Source organism: Colletes latitarsis, chromosome 8, assembly GCF_051014445.1.
Source record: "Colletes latitarsis isolate SP2378_abdomen chromosome 8, iyColLati1, whole genome shotgun sequence".
Taxonomy (NCBI): Eukaryota; Metazoa; Arthropoda; class Insecta; order Hymenoptera; family Colletidae; genus Colletes; species Colletes latitarsis.
This window is the reverse complement of record NC_135141.1, coordinates 23,669,635-23,693,275: the sequence shown is the minus strand read 5'-3', so window position 1 is coordinate 23,693,275 and position 23,641 is coordinate 23,669,635. Positions and strand designations below refer to the sequence as shown.

The 23,641-nt window shown below is 40.8% G+C and overlaps 2 protein-coding genes across 6 annotated transcripts; one reads left to right on the top strand and one right to left on the bottom strand.

Annotated features, from left to right (window-relative positions):
* The first annotated feature begins 8 nt into the window (after nt 1-8).
* On the top strand, nt 9-23,397 carry Herc2 (E3 ubiquitin-protein ligase HERC2). Of its 5 annotated transcripts, XM_076771342.1 has the most exons (16): nt 9-878; nt 955-1,155; nt 1,246-1,456; nt 1,627-1,884; nt 2,049-13,366; nt 13,436-13,759; nt 13,866-14,175; nt 14,310-15,031; nt 15,161-15,599; nt 15,681-15,904; nt 16,006-16,160; nt 16,250-18,319; nt 18,448-18,486; nt 18,574-18,701; nt 18,792-18,865; nt 18,936-19,058. In XM_076771342.1, exons 1-12 carry the CDS (start codon nt 686-688, stop codon nt 16,481-16,483), a joined length of 14,589 nt encoding a protein of 4,862 aa, XP_076627457.1. In that variant the 5' UTR covers nt 9-685; the 3' UTR covers nt 16,484-18,319; nt 18,448-18,486; nt 18,574-18,701; nt 18,792-18,865; nt 18,936-19,058. The 5 variants fall into 5 exon arrangements, with proteins under 5 accessions (XP_076627457.1, XP_076627456.1, XP_076627455.1 ...); XM_076771341.1 differs by having other exon boundaries at nt 16,250-18,486; XM_076771344.1 differs by lacking the exons at nt 9-878; nt 955-1,155; nt 1,246-1,456; ... (6 more) ...; nt 15,681-15,904; nt 16,006-16,160 and adding exons at nt 19,267-19,479; nt 19,551-19,880; nt 20,003-20,165; ... (7 more) ...; nt 22,250-22,357; nt 22,427-22,447 and having other exon boundaries at nt 17,993-18,701; nt 18,763-18,865; nt 18,936-19,192.
* On the bottom strand, nt 22,629-23,544 carry LOC143344864 (peptidyl-prolyl cis-trans isomerase-like 3). The gene is made up of 4 exons (XM_076771405.1): nt 23,403-23,544; nt 23,231-23,305; nt 22,864-23,144; nt 22,629-22,782 (listed from the first exon to the last, which is right to left on the bottom strand). Exons 1-4 carry the CDS (start codon nt 23,403-23,405, stop codon nt 22,656-22,658), a joined length of 486 nt encoding a protein of 161 aa, XP_076627520.1. The 5' UTR covers nt 23,406-23,544; the 3' UTR covers nt 22,629-22,655.
* Nucleotides 23,545-23,641: the final 97 nt, after the last annotated feature.

Here is a 23,641-nt window from a genome sequence, read left to right as displayed (position 1 = left end):
GTTATCCTTCACTGATTACCGCGACTTCGTGACCATCGTTTGAGTTTTTTTTTTACGATCAATACATAGACGAAGATCGAGCGATTTTCTGTAAAAAAAATTAAACTGAATGATGCCGTAATTGAAAATAGTAATATCAAATAAACGTTATATTTTCAATAATCGGCAATGACAGTTTTAAGTATTTACAAATCGACAACTGTTATTGTGACTTGTCAAACGATCTGTCATTAAAGCATCATTAAAAGACAATGATTAATAATTTTGATATACACCGATTGGTTTACTCTAAGACGAAATGAGTAAATTGCAAGTTCCTAAATGCGTCAATGCAATGATAACGAAAATTTCACCTAAATCGTTTGACTAACCTACGAAAAGCGGCTTTGTGAAATTACAGCATCAGAAATTATTTAACGTTTAAATTTTTTTTTATTCGTTTGGAATTTAAATTGCACAATTAAATAGTGAAGATCGTAAAACAGACTTTAAATGATATGAGTGAAATGAGTAACAGTGTTTCAATATCGTTTTAAAGTATTGTTAATACACTTTATTAGATAGAAAATAGAGGGAATATCATAGAGAGTATGTACACTTAATTATGTATTCCAAAACTAAACAGTTGATCTCCACAACATAAATCAAACAAATTTAGAAACTTAATATATACTGACAAATCATCATGAGTGTTCAATTGGATATTATAGTAAGGCCAGAGATCCGTTTGGATGCAAAATGGCTCAAAACAGATTTGAAGCGTTTACTTTATCGAGATGGCTTGGCTGAACTTTGGAATGAAATGATTCGTGATGGGGAAATTGTGGGTTCTTTTAGCGATGGCCTAATAAATGCTGCAGGTATAACATCTAGAAAAGGTATGGATTTAATGTTTGATATAATGTTATTCTGATTAAAATTAATCATAGTCTTACAATATTTTATTATTTTTAGGTGAAAGTGGTCATTATTATTGTAATATGAGGGTATTATCATGTCCTTGTTGCGATGGCATTTGTGGTCCACGGTATGGTTGTAACTGTGGACCTTGTCAAAAATTAGATGAAGAAGAAGCAGCAAGAATGAACACATTTGTGGAGAAAACCATACCAGCTTGTCATGTAATGGAATCATGGCTTTGGGGTCCTCAACCATGTAAAAAACTCCTTTTCATTCATAGTATTGTATTCTAAATATTTGTATTTAGGCTACTTGCATTTTTTTAATTCACGTCAAATTTTTCAGCTGTTTCTGACTTAACAGCATGTATTGATTTATTAATCAAGGAACAAAGAAAATTATGTTATGAAGTTGCAAACAGTACATTATCCGCTACACGATTGAGACAACGATTAGTAGTAGCGCGGCGATACTTTACTGCTCTTTCTCGTCATAAACCACAGGAAACTAAAGATATTCCAGCATCGTCAAAATCTTCAACTAAATTACAAAAAATGTATAGTGATCAATTTCCAAAATAATGTAGTAAAACCAAAACCATTAGGATGTATAAAATTTACTTTTAACAGTCGTTATCGGCACATTTTCAATATTTAAATTTTTATAGTACCTAGAATTAATTCGTATTGTACTTCAATTTATTCAATGGGTATACAACAATTTCAGGACGAGACCTAATGAGAAGGCGACATTAGGTTTAGCGCGAGTAGGATCTCGTGCAGCACTAAATTTTTCATTTGCATACTTAAGACGGGCTTGGAGATCTGGAGAGGACATAGAATTTTGCAGCGAGCTTTTATCCGAATCGTTGGAAGCTTTACAGTCATTGCCTGAAGCTACGCTTTTCGACGAAAATAATGTTTCTCAAGTTTGGCTGGAAGTAGTGGAGCGATCAGCAAAGTTCTTAAGACAAGTTGTTACAGGGTATTTTCTATTTAAAAATTTATTACGTTTTATTAACAATATTACTATATTTGTTCTTTAAAAGTCTCGGATTAACTTGATTTAAAATGTTTATTGAAACTATCGAAACTTGATATTTTAGGGATTTATTTCGAATATAATCATGTAAAAATTTTCGTTTTCAGGGCTATAGTTAGCGGAAGATCGTGGTGTCCTATCCCCTTATCCGATCAGCACACTGCTCTTTGTTTGTTGTTGGAATTGGTAACGCAAAGAGCTACATTATCCAGTTTGTTGGATTCCGTTTGTTTGTTACTTTTTCTCAGTGATATACATAAACATCAAGATAATCGTGTAATGCCACCTGGAAGTACGGCACCATTGGTGCCGCTATTGAGACGCTTGAACACAATTCCAGCTTCAAAGTCAAGACGAATAGATGAGAATGTGGCACCAGGTCCTTGTGAAGTTTTACTTAAGTATTTGAGACTTCCCGAGGACGACACTACATCTGTCGATTTGCGAAAAGCGGCAGTGATTATAATGTGTAATTTAAGCAGACTAGCTGCTCCTTTGTTACCTCCTGTTGTTACCGATAGGTTTCCAAAAACTCAGAGTCAAACGTTTCAAGAAGCTTTGGCTTGGGGAAGCGTACAGTTTGGCAACGGAACGTCTCCATTTTATTGTGACGCGATCGCAGAGCTAGGCATCAAACAACTTTGTTGTACTGAACGAGCTCTTATGATTCTTTCCATCAGTGGGAATGTGTACATGATGTATTACGGATCGGAGACTCAGTATCCTCAAAGAGTGTATGGGTTTTCGGATAAGCCCGTTATAATGATTGCCTCTCACTCGGACGGTAAGCATTACTTGGCTTTAACGCAAGACAACTCTGTATATTCATGGGGAAACGGAGATGGCGGACGTTTAGGACATGGAGAAAGAACATGCTACGACGAGCCAAAGTTAATCGAAGCACTGACCGATAAGAATATTACATTTATAGCTTGCGGAAGCACGTACTCGGCAGCGCTTAATTCAAATGGTGAATTGTATACTTGGGGAAGAGGAAATTACGGAAGACTCGGTCACGGAAATTCTGACGATGTGACAATTCCTACGCTGGTAACTGCTTTGAATGGGCATATGGTCGTGTATGTGTCTTGCGGTAGTGGGGATTCGCAAACGTTATGCGTTACCGCGTCGGGTATAGTGTTTTCATGGGGCGACGGTGATTACGGAAAGCTTGGCAGAGGAGGTTGCGATGGATCTAAAACGCCAAAGATCGTTGACAAACTGTTGGACATAAACGTAGCAAAAGTTTACTGCGGCGGACAATTTTCAGCGGCTTTGACAGCATACGGAGAAGTTTATAGTTGGGGTAAAGGAGAAGCGTATCGTTTAGGCCATGGAAACGAGGAGCACGTAAGATATCCGAAAGTAATTGAAGCGCTGAAAACTAAAAAGGTGAAGGAACTATGCGTGGGAAGTTTACACGTGCTGGCATTAACGGAAGATCAATTGGTGTATGGATGGGGAAGAAACGATTACGGTCAAATCGACTCAGCGTTGGATACGGTTGTGCCCGAACCTACTTTATGCCCAACGTTGTCTGGAAAAAATGTGATTGGTTTAGCTTGCGGGCCGACGCAGAGCTTTGCGTGGTGTACATCAGCTTGGTCCGTTGCCAATAGAGTGGCGTTCGTTGTAGACATTTGTGAAGACACCTTTCGATTGCTAGACACTCTATTGGGACATGGCTGCGAAGGATTACCAGGTACACGACCACCTACCCAGGATCGAGAATGTTTGGCGGTCGCCACTTTAAATTTGGTCAGATTGCAGCTCCATACTATGGTAACACACAACATTGATGGTAAATCTGTCGGACTTGCCGGTACTCCGTTGTTAAATTCTTTGAAGCAACGATGCGTGACACTAGCGAGTAGTACAGGAATTTTGGCGACAATTCAAGAAGCGGCCCAAGCGGTGTTACAAACTGGTTGGAGCATTCTGTTGCCCACGGCAAACGAACGAGCAAAGACTCTCTCGAACTTTTTATCGAAATTAAACGGAAATTTGGATCAAGCAAATACTAGTAATGGTCAACAATTTATGGCAGACTTGTTGGTTTCCAGTTTGATGGCGGATGGTGGATTGGAATTGGCATTGAAAACTGCGATGAAAGCGGAAATGAGCGACGTTACTGATGAAAAGGAGTTTCTTGTGATGAACAACACGAGCAAATCCAGCGACGCGAAACAAGTAAAAGAACTGAACTCCGAGAAGAATAACACAACTATTTCGCTGTTGCAGCTAGTGAAACAATTGATAAAAAATGGAACCTGTATCACACAGTCCAGATTACAACAAGGTTGGGTGGAACAGTTGGTTCATAACGAGGAGTCGCAGCAAAGGAATGATAGTTCTCCCAGCTTGAATTTTTTGCTAAAGTTTCAACGGTTACTAGTAGCTCGCGTATACGAGTGCATCAACGAATCTAAAACGGAGAATTTACGTGACCAAGAGATGCTTGGAGCGGAATCACTTTTAAAAAAATACATTTCACAAATTTGCATTCACGTGACTGAGATAATGGCGTCCGCGGCTGAGTTGGCGAACGCAAGCGTCAAGCAGTTCGTTTTTGTCAGTACCGTTCTAAGGGGCGACATTGTAAACATTTTACTCCCTGAATTGGTTACTTGCCTTATCTTATTGCAGGTAGACTATCCGATGTTACTACTTAACATGAATTGGATGGAAATAATGACTCCGATGTTGGATTCGCTCGATCAGTTCAACAAGCTGGTACCGACGATCGAGAAAAACGAGGCGGACGATCTGTCTTGGCCAGGTATCATAGCTCCTCAACATGGCAATAAAATGTCAATATCGGACGAAACGTCCGTCATTCGTTGGGCTGATCTAGAAAATCATAATCGCGACGGTGGCCTTTGGGTAGTCGTGAATAACAATGTGTACGATGTCCAAGACGTTCGACTAGAAACATTCGGTGGGAATTCGTTGGAGGGCATTCAGAAAACTGTGGCCGGTTGGGACCAAACTGTTTCATCTGGGACGTATTTGTCGAGCCCGAATCATGTCCCTCGTGGCCAACTACCACCGCGAACCATGATGGATTCTTATTTCGTTGGTCATTATTGTAATTCAGAACCAGAAAATACTAAAATTACAATCGACGTCACAGACGTGTGTTCCTCTTTGCTCGACACGGAAAGAGCCCTCGGATTTCTCCTGGGATTACACGCTCACAGAATGCGGCAAAGCTCGTCGCTGCAACCGGCGGAAGAAGAAGCCGGAGTTTGGTTGAATGCGAATTTCTTGAGAGGCGGATTGCAAATATTACAGCCACCAAATCCGTACGAGGAGGAAAAAGGAGAGGCGAGAAGCAACACGTCGACGGCCGCGAACTCACCGACCGAACCTCCACTTCCAGCACGCACGAAAAACGAACCACAGAAGGAGAGAGACGATCGCGTCACGGCGTTTATTTACGCGCTGGCCGAAACCCATAAAACCGACGCGCAGGTCCATTCATTTCTAACGATGGTCGATAAATATTCAAAGGCTAACAATCTCTTGGCGCATACCGAGTTTTGCGGCGATCATCCGGTGGAAGAAGTTAGTCGACTTTTAATGGCGGTGATCATAAAACACCTCGCTCTAGGCCATCAGGCGATCGACTTGATCGACCAGGAAACGGGAAACGATAACAATGCAAAGCTCACGAAGCCATTGGCTGAGATGGTCAGGGCGATTCATCGGACGAAATGGAATTTGATTCACATCAGGCAGCAACAAAACAGGAGTTACAAAGAGGTGTGCGCTCCAGCGCAGGAGAAATGTAGATTTCTTCTTCACGAAGTGAGATCTGCGACCAGTTATGAGATAAAAGGATTGCAGGATTTGAAGTTATTGCACACGGTTCCCAGATTTAAGAAGACCGTTCGAACGGTAATAAGAGATATTCGAAGGAACAGAGGATCACCGAGCAAACCGGAGGATATCGTGAACGCCTCGATTCAAAACGCGAAGATGAAAACTAAATCCGACGAGGATACGACACCGAAAGAGGTCAGACCTCCACCGGCGTCTCCAAGACTCGAGACTGCGTCGGATACGAGGAAAATGATCGTCAAGATAACCGAGAAGATGAAACAGCGAACGTTAAATATCGATTCGAGCGAGTTGATGGTAAATATTATAAATTTTGTGGTTACCGAGGATGGCGGGGACGTCGAGACGCTACGCAGGGCCATGTATTGTCAAATACAGCGCGCCAAGTTGCGCGAACAGGGAATCCTGATGATGCAACAATTGTTGAAAAAAGATTGCCTGGTAACGTCTGTCAAGTATTCGTTGTTGAACGGTTGGCTTGGTCTGTCGCACGAGAATAAATCTCTCGGCGACGGAATAACGCATTGCTTAAAGAATATCCAATTGATAACACCGTATCAGAAATCGAAGATTATTTTGGCCGAGGCGGAGGTGACATCGTGGGCGGTCGAAGCGTTACGCGCGTATGTCGTTCAAGCAGAACTGCCGAGCAAACCGAAAGTCAGCGACAAAAGCAGCCTGAATCAAGGGACGTACACTTGGCTGCGAAAGTTACCGAGAGCCAGGTTTTTGCTGACAATTTTGGGCATGTTGACCAGTTATCAGCATGCGAACGAAATTGGGCTGTTGATTAATTCAGGAACGATATCGAGCATTTTGACGTTGCTCAGACAGATCGGACCCACGGTGTCCACGGCGGCGATCGACGAGTCGAAAACGAAAGAAACGACGGCTATATACGAGGACACTTTGGAAAAGAGCAAACCGTCGAACGTTCAACTCAGTGGAATGGAACTAGCAGCCCTGATGAAAATTGGGACCAGAGTGGTTCGCGGCGTGGATTGGAAGTGGGGCGATCAAGACGGGTCGCCACCAGGAGAGGGTCAAGTAATCGGAGAACTTGGTGAAGATAGCTGGATACGCGTGCTGTGGGATAGTGGTACGACGAATTCGTATCGTATGGGGAAGGAGGACAAGTACGATTTGAAACTGGCCGAGCCACCTACGCCGCCGGAAACGGACACAGACGTCGATTCACCGATCGACACCGTTAAAGGTAAAACGGAGAAACGGATGGATACGTTCGGGGATATTCATCCGATCACTTGTCTCAAGTCCGCCTCCATTACCGTGCTCCGCATTGTTCTGCTCTGTTGTGGCCTTGAGGCTGACAAGGTAGCTCCCTCCGCTATAAAGATACTTGCTTCCATTTTACGTGGCGTAACGTCGTCTGCACACAAGCCCGGTCACACCACGCAGTTGCAGCTCTCGAGGGAGCATCACGAAACCTGGGCCACTCTTAGTTTATTGAGAGCAATCGCCAAGTCCTCGGAACTCTGCAAATCTCTGAGCACCAAAGCGTGGATTGATTTCTTGTTGTCCGTAATTGCCGAGGAAGATCACCCGAATTTGGAGGAGCAGATCATGGCAGTGCGGTTGTTGGCGGCCGTATTACCTTCTTGGTCGACCGACAATTCCAACACGATACCCTTTCTCGAGAAAACTTTTCGCATATTGGGACACGTCGCGTTGGCTTGCGACCTCGGTTCGTCGACTGAACTTTATTCGAACAAATGTCGCGTATCACTTACGGCATCTCATAGTTCCACGATCGTCGAGGAGCTGGTCTCTTTGATCAGGTGCTTGCATTCGCTCTCAAGATGGAACGCAACGTTAAACGTATTTGTTTCTGCGAAATTGTCACTGGCTTCTGATCTTTTCAGCGACGGTCCGTTATTTCACATACAGGTGAACGAGAATGGCGGAGAGAACAGCGCAAACATTCAACAAACGGTAATGGCAGCTCTCCTCGTCGTCGGAGGCCTTGACGATAGACCGAGAATCGGCGGTTTGGTCGATGTCGACGGACAAATCGGTACGATCTGCAAGTTCACCAAACACTCGAAGATCGTCGTTCAAATACACGATGGCGACACGCGGAAAGTAGTTCCTTTTTTCGCGGTTAAACATCTTGGCGAGAAGTTTCGTTTGGATCGTATGCCCACGCCGGACTCTTTTCTGTCCACCTGGGCCAATTTACTGTTGGGTCATCGTGGAATGGACAAGAGGCCAAACGGCATGCCTGTGATAGCTGGCGCGGTAAACGCAACTATTTTGCGTAATCAACAGCAACAGCTTGCAGCGTTAAACGCCGGGAAGATGATCTTGGATCATCAAATGAAATTGAGAAAAATATTGAAATACATAATTAATAAGAACAACGATGGTAACGTAAACGACGACGATATTGGCGGCGGTGGTGACGACAACGGTCTCGGTTGCAGTGGTAACGGCGTCGAAGACGACGACGATGACGACGACGATGACGACGATGACGACGACGATGACGAGGACGACGACGAAGGCGGTGCACCCAGTCGTGATATAGAAGTTACTCGTTGGGCCGGCGATGCCGTAAATGGAAACGATAATGCTATCAGCGACGGTGATGGTGAGAATGATAACATCGTCGACGATAGAGACGATTGTCGTGACAGACGCACGACTTTGCTCCAAGAAATGCTGATGCGAGCCACAAGACCGCAACCGTTAAAACCTATATTCAAACGAAAAGAATTGGAGGAGGCTGCTTTGGCAGTTTCCCAGTATTTGGCTTCTGAACTGAGACATTCGCCCATTCAACGTATTGGTCCTTTTTCAGAACCGGATTCTCCAGTGTCCGATTGCTCGCTTGTATCGCTAACGTCCAGTCAGAAGAAGCATTGCAGGAGCAACGGGAGGAAAAGTTCTCCGCCTCCTATGAGTCCGCTGGTAGCGCAACTTACAGAGATGGGATTTCCGAAGAAAAGCGTGGAATTTGCGATCAAGAGCCTCAGTACGACCGTGGGATTTATCACCGCTGAAAGCGTAGTTGCTTGGCTTCTCGAAAATCCTGATGTTGCTCTGAGCGACAGCGAAACACTCTCGAGCGTGTATGGATTGTCGGATCTTGAGAACTCGATCAGCGAGAACATTGACGATTCACCGTCTACGCACGATGCCGTTTCCTCGTTGATGCCACCCAATTATATGAAACGATCCGACTTTCTGTCAGTCGACGAGTACGCGATTTACGTGCGGGACAATCTAATTCCAGGAATGCTAGTACGCTGTTGCAAAAGTTACGAGGAAGTCGAATACGGAGACGTTGGTCAGGTAATTAAGATCGATCCAGAAGGCTTGCACGATTTAAACGTACAAGTCGCCTGGAAGCGTAAAGGAGGCACCTATTGGGTGAGATTCATTCATATCGAATTGTTGGGCCATCCGCCAACGATACCTGGACCGGTCGCGCCGAAGATCGGCGACAAGGTGCGAGTAAAGGCCTCCGTAACGGTACCAAAGTACAAATGGGGATCGGTAAATCATCAGAGTGTGGGAATAGTCACGGGTGTAATAAACAATGGAAAGGATCTGTCCGTAGATTTTCCGCAACAGAGTGGTTGGACTGGTTGTGCTACAGAAATGGAAAGAGTACCATCCTGCCATCATTCGGTTGCTTGCAACTCTTGCCACCTTTTGCCGATCTCCGGTCCGAGATTCAAATGTAAGTATTGCGAAAATTATAACTTGTGCGAGAACTGCTTTTACACGAAACGTTGTCACAAACACGGATTCAAACGTATCATGGAACCAGGCCTGGCGGCGGTGTACGCCGGTAAACCGGGAAAATATCATGGGCAAGATCTTACAGAATCATCGTTGATCGACGATTGGTCCATGTGTATTCGCACGCTGAGCGTGTCCTCGCGAGAAGGCTGGGCGACGCGACTTGTCAACGAATCTGGACAATATTGGCAGAGTTGCGGCTCGCAGGGCAAGCATTGGATCCGGCTAGAAATGTTGCCGGGCATTCTCGTGCATTCGCTGAAAATTGTTGTTAATCCGAAGGACAGCAGTTACATGCCGTCGTTGATAGCGGTAAATGTCGGCGACTCGTTCAACAGTCTGGGGGAGTTGGCGACCATTAGCGTACGCAATACCGACACCAGCGTCCTGCTTTTGCAGGATACCAAAGAATATTATCCTTGTATCGAGATTATGATAAAACAGTGTAGAAACGGTGGTATAGATTGCAAGATTCATGCTCTACAGATAATCGGCAAAAGAAAGGTATTCGAAAATCAGTTGGCTACATCCGTTTCTTTTCTAGCTTCGGATTGGGAGATAGTTCAAGAGCAAATGAGCTCGCAGCGCGGGATAGAAGCTCCGCAGCAGTCTGCAGTCTACGTGTGGGGTTTGAATGACAAAGACCAGCTTGGCGGACTGAAAGGATCAAAAATCAAGTTACCTATTTACAGCGAGGCCCTTTCCAAATTGAAACCCGTTCATATCGTTGGTGGCAGCAAGACGTTATTCGTGGTTAGCCAAGAAGGAAAATTGTATGCGTGTGGAGAAGGTACAAACGGCAGGCTCGGCCTTGGGGACGACAGTAACGTATGCGAGCCGAAACCTATTCCGTTCTTGAGTCAATACGTGATTAAAAAGGTAGCGGTGCATTCGGGTGGAAAGCATGCCCTGGCTTTAACGCAGGATGGCAAAGTTTTCTCTTGGGGCGAAGGAGAGGACGGTAAACTAGGCCACGGGAATTGTCTCTCTTTGGACAAGCCGAGGCTGATCGAGTCTCTTAAGTCGAAAAGAATTCGAGACATTGCCTGTGGATCCGGTCATTCGGCTGCTATAACGAGTAGCGGCGAGCTTTACACGTGGGGTCTGGGCGAATACGGGAGATTAGGTCATGGCGACACCAGCACGCAGCGGAAACCGAAATTGGTGCAGTCGTTGGTAGGTCAGAGAGTGATACAAGTTGCCTGCGGCAGCAGAGACGCGCAGACAATGGCGTTGACGGCCGACGGTTCGGTTTACTCCTGGGGCGACGGAGACTTTGGCAAGCTTGGTCGTGGAGGCAGCGATGGTTGTTACACGCCTTTGTCGGTGGATCGTCTGAACGGCCTGGGTGTCGTACAAATCGAGTGCGGAGCACAGTTCTCGCTCGCATTAACCAAATACGGGGAAGTTTGGACGTGGGGCAAAGGAGATTATTTCCGATTGGGCCACAGTAACGACCACCACGTCCGAAAGCCTACGTTAGTCGACGGACTGCGAGGGAAGAAGGTGGTTCACGTGGCTGTAGGTGCTTTGCACTGTCTAGCGGTAACGGACACCGGTCACGTGTACGCCTGGGGTGACAACGATCACGGACAACAGGGAAATGGCTCGACGATTGTTAACAAGAAGCCGTCGTTGGTGCACGAACTCGACGACACCAGGGTAAATCGAGTGTCCTGTGGCTCGAGTCACAGCGTTGCTTGGGTCTTAACCGATCAACCGACGACTAATAATCAAGAACCTGTTATGTTTCCTACGACGAAAGATCCGTTGGGCCAAACGTCGTTGAAATTTAAAAGTACAGCGGAAACGAGTGTCGTTTGTCCGCCATCTTGCTCGAAAAGTAGCCACGGTCACGGAAACGCAATGGCCACCGGTAATAACAGTGGAACTGTCGGTAATGTTAGCTGCGATGGCTCGCCTAGTACTAGTACCAATATACGCAATACCAGTAGACCCTCTCTTTCGAGTATCGTCCTGTCGTTGGAAAGTAACGTTGCGAAGCAGCAAGCATTGCAACACGTGATCAATGCTCTTTGCATAATACAAGCTCGTATCGCGCTAGTGACGGCATTGCAAAGCCACTCGACGTTGAAGACTGGCAGCGGTGGCGGGTGTGCAGTCACCGAAATGCCACCGGATGGAGCGGTCAGTGACACTAGCATCGCTAGCGGAGGACATACCGTTTATCAGAATGTCGGGGACAGTGCGCAAGGTGGCGGAGAAGCCCCGGCTAATGCGGCAGAGGTCGTTAATTTGATAACCAACCCACGAACAAGTCCTGAATCCGAGGACTATCCGTTAGCGATGTTCCCCTCGATGTCCAGTTCGGCGAGTTTATCCTCCCGCGCCTCCAAGATGTCGACCAGCGCGATGAGCGTGATCGCCGCTACGCTCACATCCAACGCCCAAGTGGTCGGCGAGGGAATCACCAGCGACCCCAGCTTGGACGATTTTACATCCACGTTGACCGAAGACGACGCTAGAATGCTCGTCGATCTGCTGAAATTGGCTGTTGCCAATCGCGTATGCGAGGGTGCAAAGGAGACTATATCCTCGGTATTGGTCGCGCTGGCTAAAACGAATCACTCGATTCGGAGCATGATATTGGAGCTGTGTATCATGGAACTGGAAGACACTGTAGCAAACTCGAATAATAGAAAGAATGCACCGCAACCAGTGGTACAGGAGAGCCTGCATCCATACATAGACGGCACCACATTAACCGGTCACGTGAGGATTCCTGGTGCTGAGGGGCTCAGCATAGAATTCGATCGACGGTGCTCTACCGAGAGAAAGCACGATCCGTTGACGATAATGGACGGAAACAACAGAGTTTTGGCCGTAAAGTCAGGCCGAGAGTGGAGCGAGTGGGCTGGCGAGATTCGAATTCCAGGAGACGAACTCAGATGGAGATTTTCCTCGGACGGATCTGTAAACGGCTGGGGATGGCGTTTCACAGTATACCCGGTGCACACGACGCTTGCACCGCACGAGCTCGTCTCGGATAGGGCGGTTCTCTCGCAGCCATCTATAGCTCTAGCGGAATGCTTGCTGGACAACAGTCTGATTAATTTGGATAAGAATATTGCCACGCGGCTTGCCGTAACGTTAGCTCAATGCAGCCAACTGAGCGTCTTATCAGCCCAGCAACGAATGTGGGCGTTGAAGAAGTTACAAGTCGTCTATACAACCGGACCAGCGATACGTCCGGAAGTCGCTCTTTCTTCTCTTCTCGGTTCGTTGCCACAAGCGCTATTAAAACAATACGCTTACGAGGATCCGTTGGTCAGAGGAGGAAAACAATTGATGCACAGCGATTTCTTCAAGGTTCTCGTAGCTCTCGCTTGCGATATTGAGTTGGATGGGATGCAGTGCTGCTCAGAAATTCACAAATGGTCTTGGTTTCGAAGGTACTGCTTATCCGCACGGGTCGCCAAGTCTCTGGTGAATCGAACGCCGCTTCCGAAACCGTTTTGTCTCGAAGTTACCAAACGCATCAACGAAATGATCACGGCAGGAGAGGGTAGCACAAAGGATCACGAGAATCACGAATTATTTAAGCAAGAACACGACGAACAGTTGTTGCAGTGGTTGAATCGAAGACCGGAAGATTGGACGTTATCGTGGAACGGATCCGGGGCGATTTACGGCTGGGGTCACAATCATCGCGGTCAGCTTGGCGGTCTAGAAGGAGCGAAGGTGAAATTACCCGTTCTCTGCGAAAGCTTGTCCGCATTGCGGCCTGTCCAGCTCACCGGTGGCGAGCAAACTTTGTTCGCCGTCACTGCCGATGGAAAAGTCTATGCAACCGGTGAGCATAAACACGGACACAACCATTTTTTATTTGTGCGTTAGCTGCGCTCTAATTAATTTATCATAGGTTATGGCGCACTCGGACGTCTCGGAATTGGGGGAACGGACTCTGTTATGGTACCGACTCTGTTGGAATCCATCCAACATGTATTCGTGAAAAAGGTTGCTGTTAATTCGGGTGGTAAACATTGCCTTGCCTTGAGTTCCGAAGGCCACGTTTACTCCTGGGGCGAGGGTGACGATGGTAAATTAGGACACGGAAACAGGTTGTCGTATGACCGACCAAAATTAATCGAAGAGTTGCTGGGAACCGAAATCGTGGACATAGCATGCGGTGGTCACCATAGCGCAGCAATTACCAGCGCCGGCTGGCTTTACACTTGGGGAAAAGGTGACGCATTTATGTAATAAGATTCATTCTATCTCGTTTTCTTAAACGAGCATACAGGGTATCCCTTCTGAATTGTTAGAATGCAACAGGTTCGATCTGATTGTAGGCCGATATGGACGTTTAGGACACGGAGATAGCGAAGATCAATTGACACCGAAATTGATTGAAGCATTGCAGGATTACAAGGTGATCGACGTTGCTTGTGGAAGCGGAGACGCGCAGACTCTTTGCGTTACCGACGACGACAACGTTTGGAGTTGGGGTGACGGTGACTACGGAAAATTAGGCAGAGGAGGTAGTGACGGTTGCAAAGTCCCAATGAAAATTGAATCACTGGCGGGACTTGGTGTTGTTAAAGTCGAGTGCGGTAGTCAATTCTCTGTGGCTTTGACAAGATCTGGGGCAATATATACGTGGTAAGGCCATTTAATTTGACTCTACACGGTGAACGGACTTTAGTACTGTTCTATTCCTCCTTGTGTCTTGATTTCCTGTTTCTGCAAATCTCAATCATATTAATTCTTGTAGTTAATAATATGTCTTTAAACAGGGGTAAAGGAGATTACCATCGTTTAGGTCACGGTACGGATGATCATGTGCGAAGACCGCGCAAAGTTGCATCACTCCAGGGAAAGAAAATCATCTCCATAGCGACAGGTTCGTTACATTGTGTAGCGTGTTCCGATAAAGGTGAAGTTTTCACTTGGGGAGATAACGATGAGGGCCAGTTAGGGGACGGGACAACAAGCGCCCTTCAAAGACCTAGACTGATTCATGCACTGCAAGGTAAAAAAATCACGCGAGTCGCTTGCGGTAGTGCACATACTTTGGCATGGAGCACGATGAAAGCCACACAAAGCAGAATGCCTGCCTCTACACCGATGGAGTATGATCTAGTTAAAGATCTTCCCTTCCCTGTACTGCACAACCGACTGGTGCTTCTTCATCATTTTGCCGAACTACTTTGCCCGTGTTTGCCGATGTTTCCAATCACTGGGCCCCTCAGCTTGAGTAAATTGGCTCCAATGTTAGTATACAGCATCAAAGAAGCAACTTTTCGTAAAGTGGTCCAAGCAACGATGGTCAGAGATCGACAACACGGGCCAGTGATAGAGTTAAATCGAATTCAAGTGAAACGAGCTAGAGGAAAGGGTGGACTGGCTGGACCCGACGGTATGAAGTCGGTCTTCGGTCAAATGGTTTCAAAGATGTCTCTATTAACGCAAGACGTTCTCTTTTTCCCTCACAGAATCTGGAAAGTAAAATTTGTCGGTGCGTAATCAAAGTATAATCTGTTTCGATTGGTCGCGCTTCGTTGTTTTTGACAGAAGGCAGCGATTAATAGCTATAGGGAATACAATTATATCCAATATTAACTGAATTATCGTCGTTTCTCAACAGGAGAGAGTGTAGATGATTGTGGTGGTGGATACAGCGAAAGTATAGCGGAAATGTGCGACGAATTACAGAACGGTTCCCTACCGTTGTTTATACCGACCCCAAATGGTCGAGACGATAGTGGCACCAATAGGGATTGTTTTCTGTTGAATCCGATGGCTGATTCGACGTTGCATATGAATATGTTCCAATTTCTTGGAATCTTAATGGGTATAGCGATAAGAACTGGTAGTCCTCTAAGCTTAAACTTGGCAGAACCTGTGTGGAAACAACTGGCAGGTACACCCTTAACGCCCGCGGATTTGACCGAGGTTGACAGAGACTATGTTCCTGGATTATTATGTATCCGTGACATGGATCCCAACGAAAAGGTATTTCAAACCCTCGAAATGCCTTTCTCCACGCCATCAGCTGTTGGACACGATGTTCTTTTATCTAATAGGTACGTGAACAGTTCGTCGGTTGCTTCTTCTGGCAAACTTTAAATTCAACGCGTTCTCTGCCATTAATTGTTATGTTTTAGATATCAGAAAATCACACCAACAAATAAGCACGAGTACGTCCGATTGGCATTGAACTATAGATTGCGTGAATTTGACGCTCAGGTAGCTGCAGTGCGTGAGGGAATGTCAAAAGTAATTCCCGTACCGTTTCTGGCATTATTCAGCGGAGCAGAATTGGAGACAATGGTCTGTGGCAGTCCAGATATACCGCTTACTTTATTGAAGTCCGTTGCAACTTACAAAGGTATGTTTTTTATAGTAATATAATAATAATAGTCTGGTTTTATATTTGCTAAGTTTACAAATTTTCATCGATTCGTTCATAAAATTTTTCGTACGTCTTAGGCATCGAACCGACTGCACCTTTAATTCAGTGGTTCTGGGAGGTGATGGAAGAGTTTTCAAATCAAGAGAGATCTCTGTTTCTTCGATTCGTTTGGGGCAGAACTCGTTTACCACGCACGATTGCCGATTTCCGCGGAAGAGATTTCGTTTTACAGGTAACATGAATTTTCTTTTTATCATTTCGTTACTTACTGATCGGTGAGTGAATCAACGTGTCGTAACGTATCTGGAACTATTTTCTCAGGTAATGGATAAGTACAGCCCACCTGATCACTTTCTTCCTGAAAGTTATACATGTTTTTTCCTCCTGAAAATGCCGCGATATTCGTGTAAACCGGTATTGCGTCAAAAATTAAAATACGCGATACATTTTTGTAAGAGTATCGACACCGACGAATATGCCCGTGTTCAAGCTGCGACTGGTTCAGACACCGAAGAAACTGACAGTCTTACTAGCGAAGAACATACTTCGCTTTAATGAAATCGATTTCGTAATTTCTTCCTTGAAAGTCCTTTAAATTTCTTCAATCTAGGCCTCTTAATGTTATTACATATTTATCTCTCACGATTGGTTGTCCATCAGCAATTCGTGTATATGTTGTGTTGTTAATAATAAGAGCGATTTACTCTTATAAAGTACTTTACGCATGCCAAAACGAAATAGTGATACATATTAGCTTCTTTTTTATTGGATTTAATTCAATCGAGTAGAAATAAAAGCGTTCATCCAATACATACATATATGTATCCGTTAAATTCAGATCTGACGAACTTTACTGGAACCCTGACGCAAAAACGTTGAATTTAATTCCTAAAATCCTAAAATCATATCCCTAATTAAATTTTGGCAATTATCTGATTTACTATCATCAAAAAAGCTCATAGTCCTCGATTTAAAAAGCTATTTTGAAATGGAAGACTATAATTAAAGGCTACTATCGAAATGCGTTAAAAGCAATTATAGTTATCGTTAATAAAAGTTCTACTTTCAAAAACAAAAAAGAAAAACATTTCAATTCAACGCATTTTTAGGTGGCGTTCCAGCAAGAACAACGAACGATACTATAGAATCAATCATGATTTAATTACAGAATTCGTACTGTGTGTAGAGATGAACTCTATCGAATCCAAGACCTGTTGTTCTGTATTTTTCTAACTTTCTTAAAATTTTCTAATTAGACTTTTGTTTAAGTATAACTAGAATATAATAAAGATTATGATTTTGTGAATTAAATTCGACATTTTTAGCATTTTTTTTTCCTGGAATATATGGAAATATCGCACATTTTTATATTTAACTGTATGATTTGTATATGCGTTCTTTTTTCTTTTATTATTTAAGCCTTAGCAAAGTAAAACGCAGATACTGTACATAAATAGTATAGAATGTGTGTAGCGTGTGACTGTGTGTGTGTTTACGTATGTGTGTAACGTGTGTATACAATATTGCACCACGTTAAGTATAAATAAGCGGAAATAATCTAATATCAACAACTACGGTAGCAAGATATGCTATAAATCATTCATGAAATAAAGCAACTAACGCTTCAGTTTATAGATTATAATAAAAAATTTTAAGCGAGTATATTTCATTTATTTCAATAAGAATATATAAAATGTTGATCATATAATGAATCGCAAGTATGTATCGCTTTTTAGTTGTTGGTAAAGTTCTAGCTGAAATTTATTAATCGTATATGTATATGTATCTACAATTTGCAGTATATTATACAAAACTACACCGAAAATACTTCGTAAAATAATTAAATGCAGTGAAAGTATTATGAGTAATGAACATATACGCATACGTATCATGTATATACATACATACGCATAATATTGATCATAATTTATTGCACACATCTATAGTCTTTATTTATTTATTTATTTATGTTTAATATATATTTTACGAATTACACCCATTTACTCATATCTCTCTCTCTCTCTCTCTCTCTCTCTCTCTCTCTCTCTCTCTCTCTCTCTCTCTCTCTCTCTCTCTCTCTCTCTCTCTGCTTCGAAGTATTTTTTCGTTAAAAATTATTGACGAATCGTTTTCACTTTGCAATCAAGAAATATCGTAGAAGCAATACAAGTCAATATTATTGTATCGCTTGACATATATTGAACTCAATAACGCATGATAATTCATTCAACTTTACACTGCTGTAGACATTATCAATAACGTCTATAATATTATGGTTTAATGCTTATTACTTAAAAGCGCAAAATAATCGAAAAGGATATCGTTTAATTATATTTTTATTATATTCTATGCAAAACATATTGTAAGAGAATTAAAATAAATTATCCGCCGGTAAGACTTTCATTGATAAGGCACAAAAAACGATTTATTTTTTAGACATTATCATATTCTTCAAAATTTATTATCGCAACAACATATAAAAATATTAAAATGTGTTATTTTATTTTAATGTATGATAGCTAATATTTCAAGCCTATTATCTCTTGAATGTTTTGCATGTAAGTATAGGTCATTATAAAGGAAACATTGTTAAATAGTATAGGAGATTAATCAGTACATTTGATAATGCACATTAAAAACAAAAGTGCCGGACCTATAAAATAGGCAGAACAGTTTTACTGCTTGAAGTGTAATATGCTTGTGCTACTAGAATGATGTAAATTCGTGTTGTCTACTTCTAAACAAAAACATGTTTCACTTAAAAAAACATCAGGTATTTATACATTTCTGTTTTACTTTTTATCAAATTCACGGGGTTTTCGATAAATTTTTAGTTATGTAAAATCTACATCAAGTGCATTAGATCAGTAAAAACAAGAGCATTAAGTTTATCGTCTTCGATACAACTACCAGACTATGCGGACGTTGTAATAATAGGTAAGTAGAAAAAAATCAAAAAATATTTTATTTATTAACATATAAAATTGTAAGTCTGTATCATTTCCAGGTGGTGGTAGTGCAGGCTGTAATGCACTTTATCATTTGGGAAAACGCGGTATTAATACTGTATTATTAGATAAGTCAAAATTAACATCTGGCACTACATGGCACACTGCAGGTCTTATATGGAGTATGCGTAGTCCAAATGATGTTGACATGGAATTACTAAGTGTTACAAAATCTGTTCTAAACTCTTTAGAAAAAGAAACTGGAATAAATCCTGGGTGGATAAAGAATGGTGGACTTTACATTGCTCATTCTAATGTGAATATTCAAATTTTATATTTTCATACTATTATTATTACTGTTACTATATAGCATTCTTTGTAATTTTGTAGGAACGATTAGCCGACTATAAAAGGCTAATTACCGGCTCCAAAGCTTTTGGCATCGAAGCACATCTAATCTCTCCTCAAGAAGCAACAAAATTATTTCCCATACTTGATGAAAATGCTTTTCAAGGAGCCATTTATTGTTCAGAAGATGGTGGTGTCGATCCAACTATGTTAATAAATGCTTTAGTAAAATCAGCAAAAAATAATGGTTGTCAGGTAGAAATTTGTTTGTTTTTTATATGAATATTGTTTAAATGAGGAAACAAAAAACTATTGTTATTTCTTAGATCATCGAAGATTGCCCTGTAACGAAAATACTCCGAAAGGATACCATTCTGAACAAGAAAAAAGTTTATGGCGTAGAAACGCCGTATGGAACTATAAAAACAGATATTATTCTTAATGCTGCTGGAGTTTGGTCCAAAAATGTTGCAAACATGGTGCAAGTAGATATTCCTTTAACACCAATGAAACATGCTTACGTTGTTACGGAACCAATAGAAGGATTACAGCATCTTCCAAACGTTAGAGATCCAGATAGGAATATATACTTCCGAATTCAGGGTAACTCTTTGGCTGCAGGTGGTTATGAACAGAATCCCATTCTACTACAATCTGTAAGTTTATATTAAACCAGATTTAATTCATAATAAGCAAATTTATAGCTTCAAACAAATTTCTGCAAGTATTTTAAAGAATAACTTTTAGTTATTTAATGCACTCTATATTTATGTATAAGGTACCTGAACATTTTTCATTTCGTCTCTATGAGTTAGATTGGGATATTTTCAGTACACACCAAAATTCAATGATTCAATTGATTCCTAAATTATCAACAACTGGAATAAGAACCACAGTATGTGGTCCAGAAAGTTTCACTCCTGATCATAGACCAATTATGGGTAAAAATTTAAGAATATGTAACAAATTTTTGATCTTACAATTCCATATGATATCTAGTTCAACTTTTATTATATATAATAGGTGAAGATCCTAACTGTTCTGGATTATTTTATTCTTGTGGCTATAATAGTGCTGGAATGATGTTAGGGGGTGGATGTGGAGAACAAATTGCACATTGGATAATTAATGGCCGGCCAAATAGGTACATGTTCAACTACGATATCAGAAGGTAAACATTATTCTTTTTTACTTTCCAACTTACAAGGTAAAATCACATTTTATTATATGTATATGTGTTAACATGATCGCATATAAACAGCTGAATGGATTTCAAAAGGCATGAAAAATTCACTTATATTCAATTTGTAAATTATACAATTATATTTTTAATTAAATATACTCAAAATAATTAGTTTCTCTAGCTATCTGAAAGTATTGTAATGTTTTTATCTCTGGTAATTTTGTATTAATAATTGCAATATAATACGTATTTATTTTTTATTTCATAGATTTATTCCAGAACAGAGAAACAATTTAATTTGGATAAATGAAAGATCTCACGAGGCATATGCCAAAAATTACAATATTGTATTTCCACATGATGAACCATTAAGTGGCAGAAATGTTAAGATAGACCCTTTTCACGATGTAAAAATTTATATTCTACATACGTATTGCATTTAAGTATAAATCATTATATAAAAGATCCATATTTTGCAGTTATTAGTTGAAGAAGGTGCTGTTATGGAAGAACGTCAAGGTTGGGAGCGACCTGGATGGTTTTATAGAAATAAGAAACTAAAAGTTATGCCCTATGATTATGGTGGATATTGTACAATACCAAGAAACGAGAACGACGAATATCGTGCAATATTAGAAAAAGAGTACAGTTTTCAATTGTCATCCTATGATAGCATAGTAAGTTTCTGAAAGTAAGGTATGTTGAAGATATTACTAAACAAATCATATATTTTGATTAGGTTCGAGAAGAAGCTCTCGCCTGTCGCAAAAATGCTGCTTTATTTAATATGTCCTATCTTGGAAAATTTTATCTGTGTGGGCCAGAAGCACAAAAAGCAGCGGATTATTTATTTACGGCAAATACAAATTGTGAATTCAACAGAACAGTTTATACTTGTATGTTAAATAATGCTGGAGGAGTGGAAATGGATTGCACTGTCACAATTATAGAACCAGGTTCGAGTGGAATTGTAAATCCAATATTTAAAGAAAAAGCATTCTACATTGGTATGTTTGTATAATTTATTATCCTCCTTTGTACGAAGTCATCGAATTAGCGACTTTTTCATGATTTTGAATGTTAGTTTCAAGCGGCATGTCGGCTTATCATACGTGGGCTCACATGAACGAAGTCATAAAAAAGAGTGGCTTCGACGTATCTCTACATGATGTTACCGAACAAATTGGATTACTTTCTGTACAAGGACCAAATAGGTATTGTATTGAACAAACTTATGTAATTTGACTTTTATTCAGAAATTTAAAAAATACGATTCACGATACAGCCGAAAGATAATAGAAACACTAATAGGAGATGAACTCTTGAATGAAGATTTCAAATTGTCAACTACAAAATTAGTAAAAATTAAAAACGAAGTAGTGCGCTTGATAAGGCTTAGTTTTGTTGGTGAACTTGGATTTGAGTTACACATTCCAAAATCATCCTGCCAAATAGTGTATAGAGCTTTAATGGAATGTGGCAAGTCATATGACATGAGACTTGCTGGATTCAGAGCAATGTACAGTCTCAGTTGTGAAAAAGGTATATATGATCAATATTACTTCACGAATGTGCATCACTAATACAACTATTCATAACAGGTTATCATCTTTGGGGCTCAGATCTTAGACCAGATGATAATCCTGTGGAAGCTGGATTAGCATTTAGTTGTCGTAGTATTGGTCAGTATCTAGGAAAATTAGCAGTTGATCAATTACGACAAAATGGAATCAAAAGAAGACTGGCCCATATTCATATAAATGAGTAGGTATTACAAAATATCATTCCTAATCATCATGCTTATAATTATTACCTATATAATAATATTGCTTATTGTAACAGTACTGTTCCAATATGGGGTTTGGAAGCTATATATAGAGATAATTCTTTTGTTGGTTACTTACGAAGAGCAGAACAGGGATATAGCTATGGAAATACTATTGGAATTGGGTAAATACAATTGCATTAAAAGAAAATATAGATATTTATTATAAACTCTTATTATTTTTATAATGTTAGGTATATCAAACATCCAAATGGAGAAAATGTCACAAAGGAATTTCTACAAACTGGTAGATATGAGATTGAAGTAATGGGAAAACGACATACAGCAAACCTTTATCTTCGAAGTCCATTTGATCCTCAAAACAAAAGATTAATGGGAATATATTGACAATGAGAAAATGACAATAATCCTCAATTTTTTTTAAATTTCAAAAGATCTTATGTAATTTTAATTTATTTCAATCTATCCTGCCAAAGGATTGACATGTATAGTTACATTGTTTATACGAGTTTCTGTAAGCGGTTTGTAATTTTTAACATTTACAGGTAATTTTTCTAGCTGTTCAAGAGTTTCTAAACCATCTATTACCCTGAAAGAAAACAATTTTTTAAATATCTCTAGAGTCTATTAGTTTAGATATCAAAATAATCTGTGAGTCCCAAATATTTACTTTCCAAATAATGTATACTTCAAATCTAAATGTGGCTGAGGTCCATATGTTATAAAAAATTGACTTCCATTTGTATTTGGACCATTATTAGCCATAGATACAAGACCTCTAGCATTATGCTTTAATTCTTCCTTAAACTCATCTTCAAATTTACGATTCCATATTGATGTTCCACCTTTACCACTTTGCGAAGGATCCCCAGTTTGCACAATAAATCCTTTTATATTTCGATGAAATAAACAATTGTTATAATAATTACTAGCACACAAAGCAAGAAAATTCTGTAAAAATAAATAGTTTTATAATGAATACAATACAGAAAACAATGATTATAAAACTATAATATGAAAAATTAAAATAATATTACCTCACATGTTTTTGGACATAATTCACAAAATAATTCTATCTTTATATCTCCGACGTCAGTGTGTAAAGTTACGCTCTAGAAATTAGAAACAATTACCTTTTGGATACATTAGTACAAAACCTATACAAATATTTCTAACGTAATAAATAAAACAAATTGTTTATTTATGCACCATGTTCAGTAAAACTATCAATTGATTTATTAAAATTAAAATGTGTTATTTCTTATTATTAACGTCTCTTAAATTCTTAATTCACCATCTAATGAATATCAATAAAAAAAACTTAGTACGCATGTATGTATATACATATATATGGTCAGCCATTTTGAATTTTATAGAATTACCAACAAGATCAAATGTATGTATTTATTTTCAAACAAATTCAGAGATTCTTTAATATATTGTTGTAA